The 8,895-nt window shown below is 40.0% G+C and overlaps 1 protein-coding gene across 1 annotated transcript; it reads right to left on the bottom strand.

The window, feature by feature from the left end:
- Nucleotides 1–7,440: 7,440 nt before the first annotated feature.
- On the bottom strand, nucleotides 7,441–8,614 carry CUNH8orf48 (chromosome unknown C8orf48 homolog). Its single transcript, XM_004718163.4, has one exon. The coding sequence runs from the start codon at nucleotides 8,468–8,470 to the stop codon at nucleotides 7,685–7,687; it is 786 nt and encodes a 261-aa protein (XP_004718220.4). The 5' UTR covers nucleotides 8,471–8,614; the 3' UTR covers nucleotides 7,441–7,684.
- Between the last annotated feature and the right edge of the window lie 281 nt (nucleotides 8,615–8,895).

Raw genomic sequence — 8,895 nt, 5'->3', positions numbered from 1 at the left:
ACCATTTAACCCAATTGGAAATCCCAAATTTACTAAAATAATTTATACAACAAAAAGCGAAATGAGCGTCAATTACTTTTTGAACCTCTGCATCATGTTGCCTGAGTTCTGCGCTTATGAAACATAGTGTGATGTACCACTTAATAAACCTTCATGGCCTTAAGACCTACAGTTATAGCCAGGAATGCTATTCAATTGAAACAATATACTCATATAATCCTCAGGAGTCCCTGAATACAAAAGAGAAAACAAAGACCTAGGTATCATCTAACCATTGGAATAAGTGCCTTATCTAAATTCTTTAACGCAATAGAATTCGCTCCCCTAAAATAACCTACAGTGAGCATGGAAACTCTGACCCAATAAGTAATAAAATAAAATTAATTTAAGCGTCTGCCACACATAATAGGTTTAACAAATTAGAATTTCATGGATTCCCCACAACTATGTTTAAAATAAGGAGCCCTGGTGGTGGTGTGGATCACATGTTGGGCTACTAACCACATGGTTAGCAGTTTCAAACCACCAGCTTCTTCAAGGGAGAAAGATAAGGTTTTCTCCTCTCACGAAGGGTGAGTCTCAGAAACCTATAGGGGTCATTCTACTCTGTCCTATAAGGTCCCTATGAGTCAAAATCGACTCAATGGCAGTGACTTGAGAGGTGAGATGTTTAAAATCGTTAATGTCGCCTAATATAAATGAAAAAAGGATCTTCAAGTACTGAAATCCATTAAACAAGTCCCATTCAAAAAATGGTATTTTCATTTCATTTACTAGCCAAAATTGTCTTGTTCTTTAATTTAAAAAGAATAATTTGTATGACTTTTGCATTGTAGTAACCATCAGATTGTGGTCTCACCCACACAGATTCCTCCAAACCAATATTATTTAAATTATTGACTATCTAAACAGCAATTGGCAAATATTTTGCAGACAAACATTTTAATGTTTCATTAATTGCCTATATCAAACGCCTCCGTCTTCAAAGAACCACAAGTTGCCCTTGCATAGCCACACACAGGCTACTGCAACATCCCTGCCATTGAGCACAGTCTCTGCAGGCAATGCCCTAGAGCCACATCGAGCTACTTCCAGGAACACAGACTTGAAATCACATTCATGATATCCTCTAATGACACAATCATAGCCAGGGTTTGATGAACTCAGTCAGAATTTACAAACATTCAGAAAGGATTTTTTTAAAGGGCATTGCCCTACACAGTAAGACGAGATCCTGCCACTTCAGTTAAATTCCCTGAAATTATGTGGTAAACTGGGGATTTCATTTGGGAAATCTTAGAGGTAACCTACTCCTCGTTGCACATTTTAATTAGAAATTTTTCCTACTGATAAAATGGCACACTGTCATGGGACTTCTCTGAGAAGGTGCTCTTGTTGTTAGGTGCACTTGAGTTGGCCTTGACTCAGTGATCCCCAGGTCCACAGACAGAAAATCAAAACAGCACAAGGAAAACACTGCAGTCTTGCACCATCCTCAAAATTGTTACTATGTTTGATCTCATTGTTACAGCCACTGTGTCAATCCTTCTTGTTGAGGATCTTCCTCTCCTGTTGCTGACATGGGTTCTATGTGAGCACAACTAAGTGTTCTGGAATTCCCTTTTCCAATGCCATCCATGGTTTGTGAGGATTCATACTGTCAAATGTCTTCTCATAGTCAATAGCACAGGCAACACCTTTTTGGTATTCTCTGCTTACAGCCAAGATTCATCTGACACCAGCATTAATATCCCTTGTTTCACAGCCTCTTCTGAAGCCAGCTTCAATTTCTGGCAGTTCTTTGTGCATGTGCTGCTATAATCTTTTTCTAAGTACTTACTGGAAATTATTATTTCCAGTAAAACTTCACTGTGTTTGATCTTAATGATAGGGTTGGACAATTACTACACATTCTATTGGATCACCTTTCCTTTGAATGAACACACATATGACTCTCAGTCAACAGGTTGTATCCAGGTAGTGGTCTTCCATCGTTAGGGCATAGATAATTGACCACTTCTAGTGCTGCATCTATTTGCAGAGGAAACGCAAAAGGTATTCTGTCAATTCCTGGCCGCTTGCTTTTTGCCAATGACTTCAGTGCAATTTGGGCTTCTTCTATCAATGCCATTGGTTCTTGATCAGATTCCACACAAAGATAAATCATGGACCAATAACAGTATGCTAGTAGATTACTTACTTCTTTATTGAAAAAGATACTTCAAATCTCATTTGCTAACATGTTAAAATTGCAATTCAACAGACACGCCTATGAATGCTCTCCTGCCCACGCCCTTCCCCAAGAGAATCCTTCCTTTCAAAGGCTCCTGCAGCCTCCACCCCTGCTTCCTAGAGGCGCTGCACAGCTCAGGAGTGTGAAGGTGGCTCTAGGAGTTTAAAAAGCCAGTCCCATTGCCTAATTACAGTAATAGCCATATCTATCTTCTGTTCTCATTCTCAAGTCATTTTGAACCTGCTTGGAAACGTTCCCTGCTCTCCACCGAAAGCCTCCCCAGGAAAGCAGTAAATCTCTTCCTGTTCTCCTACCATGTGGATGGCACCATCCGGGTCAGTATCTGAGGCAAATTTTAGGTGAGATGACTACACATACTCTCTCTTAACCTTCACTTAAACCTCAATCAACAGCGGGTTGATGAAAATTAGATCTTAAGAATATCTGCGCCATGATGAAAAATAATTGTAGAAGCCGTTTTCCACGTAATCTGAGTCTGCTGAACAAGGATACTCACCTACAACTGAGGTGAAACTATCATATTTTGTTTCCCAGTTTAACTATTCTGTGCTTTTTAACTGCCAGTTGCAGACTGAATGGGGGACGGCCCACACCCACTTAGAGTCACAATCTTTCTTTGTTCTTTTTGCAGCATATTTAGCTAGGTTGCTACAGAACCAGCCAAGTTACTAAATTAGGCTTCATCATGAAATAAACCAACATGTTTAAAATTGGAGGCATTCAGAATTGGGTGTCCTAAACATTCCTAAACAGTTCTGAAATTTAAACAAATCAGATGTCAAGGACTGAATTTGCTTTTCCCTCATCCTGGCACAGCATCTACTTCTGTTCCAAAGATTTCTTGGTTGCATCTGTATGTGAAATGCATGTTTGCTTTGCATGTAGAATTACAATGAAAATCTAGATCAAAGAACATAAAGAATGACATAGATAACGTTGTATAATTTATTACAATTATTCAAATTGCATATTTAAATACCGGGGCATTATCAGCTACATTTTTAGTGCATTGGGAAAATACATGATCTCTTAAAACCTGATCTGAGGGGCTTTTTCATTTCAGCTGAACTGAAATATCTTGGGTGCAACCATAAAAAGCTTGTAATGAAATAATATATTTCTAGCATTTTTTACTCTTAAACGCTGGTCTTTAGAACACACAGCAATCACCTCAGCCTGTTATGATCCGAGGATTGTAAATAATAAAATCCAAGTAGAGAAAGGGAAATGTATTAGAGCTTAAATTTTGAACACCCTGTTTGCAAAAGGTTATGAAGGACTGTGAATGCCCCAAATCCATTTGCAGAGCCCCTTCTGGGGTTCAGCCTGCATTGAACTCCCTTGGACAATTAACCAGGGGTGTGAATAGTTATGCCCCAGGCAGGGTGCATTAGAAAGAGTATTACTGTAGATATAATTAGGTTAAAACTTAGTATATTATCAGTTTTTTCCCTTTGACCCATTTTTCGATTATCTGTCCTGGTTTCGATTATCTTCTACTTTCTCTTGGATTGAGGTTGTGTTTATTTTGTTGTTCAGGGTTTTTATTAATATAATTTCTTGGTTAAACCCAAGATAAGTAAATCTGTAAAGACACTAATTTGATCAATAGTTCCTTAAGGGATGTTGAGGGGTAGTGGGGTCTAATAATGAGTACAAGAATGAAGAAAGTGTTCTAAAATTGACTGCGGTGATGACTGAACAACCTTTTAATACATTTAAACCACTGAATTGTTAAAAAATATATATGGCAAAATAAAATTCCAGGGAGACTTCTGGGTGTCTGATGCCCCACCCCCACCAAAAACGATCTATTCTTTCTGAGTTTAAGTACACACACAAATACTTTCAAGCTTGACCGCCAAGCATCTTCAACTAATTTTTTAATCCAGAAATTATTTTTTAAATTAACAATTCAAACAGAATCCTTTCTTTTATGTGAATTATAAAGAACTACCGTTCAAAATTAATTCTTAATATGAATACTGTGTTCATTAGCTATATATTTACTGGAAAGATCTCACACAAAAATGTTTTCCCTGATTAACTAATTTATCACTAAAAAAAATTTACATATGTACATATCTATTTAAAGGGAATCGCATCCAGAAGAGATGAGAAAAATTACAGAAAACAGCTAAACAAAGTGAAGACATTGATAAATAACAATATATTAGCAGATTATATTCTTTTAGTGCAAAAGATCACTTTAAACCTCATTGGTTAGAAGTACCTATTTTTTTTCACCCATGAAACTTTTATTGCAAACCATGTAGAGCTACACACTGTGCTAAGTACTTGAGATACTGTATACAATAGTGTCTCTAATGAGCTGTCGACAATCAAGGAACAGTGAAAAGCACATTAATTAAGACCCAGTGCTATAACATAAATACAGGCTACCACCATTAATTCTGATTAGGCAATGTTTTACGGGATAGATACCAAAAAAGGTGAGATTTAAGGCTGGCTGAAGAATCCACCTGCTGGAAAAGGCAACGTAGAGTACCTGAGTTCAACAAAAGTATACATTATATGGACGCACAATTAATAAGAGAGCTAAGAGAACTGCGACTCTTCTAGTGAAGTCTATTTAAATTCAAGAATGGCAACCCCACGTTACAACGATGAAATGTTCCTTACAATTTTCTTGGTGTTGCCTGGTAAGCATTGGACTGCTAAGGAAAGGTTGGTGGTTCAAACCCATCAGCTGCTTCAGAGGGAAAAGATGAGGCTATCTACTCTTACAAAGAAAGACTGATCGCCTCAGAAACCCTCAGAGTGTCACTGTCTGCCAGTTTGGGTGTAAGCCTTATCGAAGCAGCTCACCAGGTCTTCATCCTTGGGGTCACTGGATAGGTTCAAACATCGACCTGTAGGTTAGCAGCTGATTGCGAATGTATGTGGAGTTGCTTAGTTATTTAGAAATAACCACAAGTGAATGGCTTTCACACACACATATATTTTCTCAGAGTTAGCTGGTGTTAAGTGCTGCCTGGTGACTTTCAACTCATAAGGGCCCTATCTATGTACAACAGAATGCGACACTGCCCAGTACTGCACTATCGTCACATGAATTACTATTGGCACCCACTGTTGTGAAAGATCTCACAGGAGGGTAGAAGTCTGACGTCAGAGAGCTGGCACAGGGGAAGTTTCTCTCTGCCAACTCTGGAGGAAGGTACGAGTTTGTTCAGTGCGGGTGCCCGGTTCCACGAAGATCTATCTCTAGGTTCCTTGGAATCAGTCATGCCACATCCCTCTTCTTCAATTCCTTGCTTAAACTCTTGTATCTAAAGAGATGGACTCAGGACACATCCAACACTAGTCCCGTCTCCTTAACATGACAACACAGCCCATTTCAAAATGGGATAGAATATAAACACAGCATCCTTATAAACTCGGGCATCTCCTTCCTTCTGCCATTCAATCAACTCTGACTTACAGCGACCCCATAGGACAGAGTAGAACGGCCCCTGTGGGTTTCTAAGACTGTCTGTCTTTTATGGGAACAGAAAGCTTCATCGGCTGGTGGTTTCAAACTGCCGACTTTGCAGTTAGGAGTCCAAAGAGTAACCCACCACACCAACAAGGCTCAGTAAAGCTATTCATAGAAGTAAGGAATTACAACACGTACATTGTGTAAGACAATTCCAGCCCCTAACTGTTGTCTAAAAACACATGTGGCAAGGTGTGGGTCTTCAAAGAAGACGTGGCTCCTGTAAAAGTTGCAGGTAACAAACCCAACGGAGCAATTCTACTCAGTCCTATTAGGGTTTCTGCATCAAATCGATGGCAAAAAAAGGTAATATTGGAATATAATAGACTGTCTTATGTAGATTCCTTGCAAATAAATGTGTTGCTCAGATAGTTTAAGGAGAAAAAATACTGTGTAGGTAATGCTGTTAATTGCCAGCATTTTTATTTGGGTAGAGAAATAAACAATCAATAAAATTTTTCTGAAGTCTAATATCTTCCAAAATAATTGTCTTTGAAAAAATCATAATTTTCTCTGAGGAAAAGTACTGTTAATCATAATGAAAATTAGGAGGAACAGGTAAATTTTCATAAAATCTCCATGACCAAAATGACTTTGCAGAGAATTTGTTCTTCCCTCATATCTAATTCCAGTAGCCCTCTCCCCCCTCCACAGCTAATCTTTTCAATAAGCATTCTATACTTATATTTTTAACTTCCTTAAAGCACTTATTACCTAAGGTATTCTGCCCCAAATTGTAAGTCAAACAACTATTGCTCGGTCAATAGGGCTACATGATTAAACCAATGTGACCACTCAGTTGCACTGATGTGCTTAAGCAACCGATCCTTCTTGAAATGTTTTTCTCTGGTTTCGAGAACACAACACAGTCCTCTCAGCCACCACTGCTAGATTTTCCTCTCAGCCACCACTGCTAGTTTTTTCTCCACTACCCATTCACTGTTAGAATTCCTCAGGAGCTAATCCTAGCTGATTGTCTTCTTATCCACTCACCTCCAGATTTGCTCACCACATTTATGACTTCAATTGACAAATATGAACCAACCATTTCTCCTGTCCTATTACTTAAAAGCACTAGGCTACAGGTTTCCTCCAAACTGAAAACAAAATAATCAAATGTTCCTCAACTCCCCAGGTATTTCAAATATACTTCAGAACTGATGTTGTTATCGGTTGCAACTCTATAAATTCCACCAAGTAATCCCATTCATGATCACTGCCACCAAACATGATGCTCTTTCAGTGCCACTATGGTGATGATGTCAATTATCATTAGTCCAGGTGCCCCAGGAAGAAATCTAGTAGCATTATAGGCATTTTCCTTTTAATTAAATGTTAATATCCTTTTGATCACCAAGGATTACCAATTACTGCCTCCAAATTATCTCTTATAGCTCTACGGTTCGTTCCCTGTGACCTATTCCAGTCCAAACTACCACCTCTCTCCGGGATTGTTGCATAAAGCTTTTTAACTGGTCCAACTACAAAAGTATCCTTTATAGATGTTTAAAAATATATATATTTATATATATATATATATATAGAGAGATAGATAGAGAGAGAGAGAGAGAGAGAGAGAGAGAGAGAGAGAGAGAGGATAAAATGTTCTTTGCCGACATAAATGCGCTTTACACAATTGATGTGTGTATGGATTGGGATAACAGCTGTATGAGCCCCTAATAAAATGTTAAAAAAGAAAAAAAAATGTTCTTTGCCTTCAGATCTGTGGAAGAAGCAAAACCAAGTCTTAACTTCCAAAATGACTTCAGAAGTGCTGGTAATTATTCAAATACATACCAAGAACACATTGCATACTACATACACATAACCACACAACAGGTTGCTGTTAGTAAACACTGCTTTGGTTAGGGTAAATGGCTTGTGAAGTGCTAGACAAAACGGTGAATGTGGCAGTTTTTATTTCCATCCTGCTACATCTGCTGTGCGGCTGACTTTTCAAAGCCGGGGCATCCAATCAGACTTTTCTCCATCAGTCTTTTCCAGATTAGTCTCGGGTCATCTGAAAGTCTCGGAAGGCACTTGTGGGCTTCTCCAATCAAGGTGAGAAAGTCTCTGGTGTAAAGATGCTCGTCTATTTTCTGTTGGAGTGAAAGTGACTCCAGGAAAGTCTTCTTTTGCTTTAGGAAGGCAGACTGAGCCAGTTCTGCCCTTTTTCTGTTACAATTGTGACACTCCGAAGAAATGTGCTGCTTCACCGTTGATACCTGTTTTAGAGTTGCGCTGACATTTTTAAAATAGATTCTGTTCACAATCTCGGCGGGAACAGTACATTTCTGTGCGTCCATCTCTGGGCGCTCTCCATGCAGTCTGAGTTGCTGCTTTTTACTTCTGCTGCTTTGTACCGACTTCGAGTTGCCTCTGTGATAGATCAGGTTTATCTTAACTGCGCAGAACGACTGCAGCGCCTTCAATTCTTGGTCTGATGCTACAATGATTTCTTTTTTAAGTTTGGTATCTGGTTGGTTCTGTACAGAGTTACTTTCTTTGCTCTTAGGGAGGTTGGTCCATTGTCTACTTAACTTTTCGTTATTTTTAAACTCTGCCAGTTCAGACTGTTTATCTTGAAGTTCCAAACTTATGGCTCCCTTTCCACTCTCAGGTTTGTTCCCAGAGGCATGGGTGGAGGGTATGAATGAGCCTGAACTCTTGACCTCATCAGCAAAAGAACTCAGGGTCTCACTAGAGAAGTCTGACATGGCGCCGACGTCTGTGGGGCCGAGTCTACTCACATTTCTTTGGAATCCGCGGGCTTTCTGGACAGATGATTATTATTTTGCACCCAGCTCTGCTCCTCCTCTGATCGAGACTGATTCTGAACTCAAAGGGCAGAGCATCCAGAAGACTCATCAGGCTCAGCCTCCAAACAGCACCTTGCCCGCTGCCCTGGCAACGAGAATGGAGCATGCGCAATGGCGCCGCAGCGCTACGTGGGCTTGCGTCGCTCCCGTCCGCAGCTCCCAGGTGACGTGGCGATCCGGTGAGTCCCTCCCCTACTCACCTTCGCGCGGCTTTCTCCTCCCACTGGAAGCCCCGCCCCTCCCCCAGCGCGGAGACGCGGTGACGTGGGTTGAGCCGCGGAGCCCTGCCTTCCGCTTCTCTTTCGCGGGGATATTTTAAGTAC

The sequence above is a fragment of the Echinops telfairi genome, unplaced genomic scaffold (assembly GCF_000313985.2).
Source record: "Echinops telfairi isolate 266 unplaced genomic scaffold, ASM31398v2 ScPeMD7_9;HRSCAF=40, whole genome shotgun sequence".
NCBI classification, from domain to species: domain Eukaryota; kingdom Metazoa; phylum Chordata; class Mammalia; order Afrosoricida; family Tenrecidae; genus Echinops; species Echinops telfairi.
The sequence above is the reverse complement of the archived record's forward strand: the minus strand, read 5'-3'. Positions and strand labels throughout refer to the sequence as shown.

What these genes read in the sequence shown, in the direction of transcription:
- CUNH8orf48 (XM_004718163.4), bottom strand. Translation starts at nt 8,470, where the DNA reads ATGTCAGACTTCTCTAGTGAGACCCTGAGTTCTTTTGCTGATGAGGTC.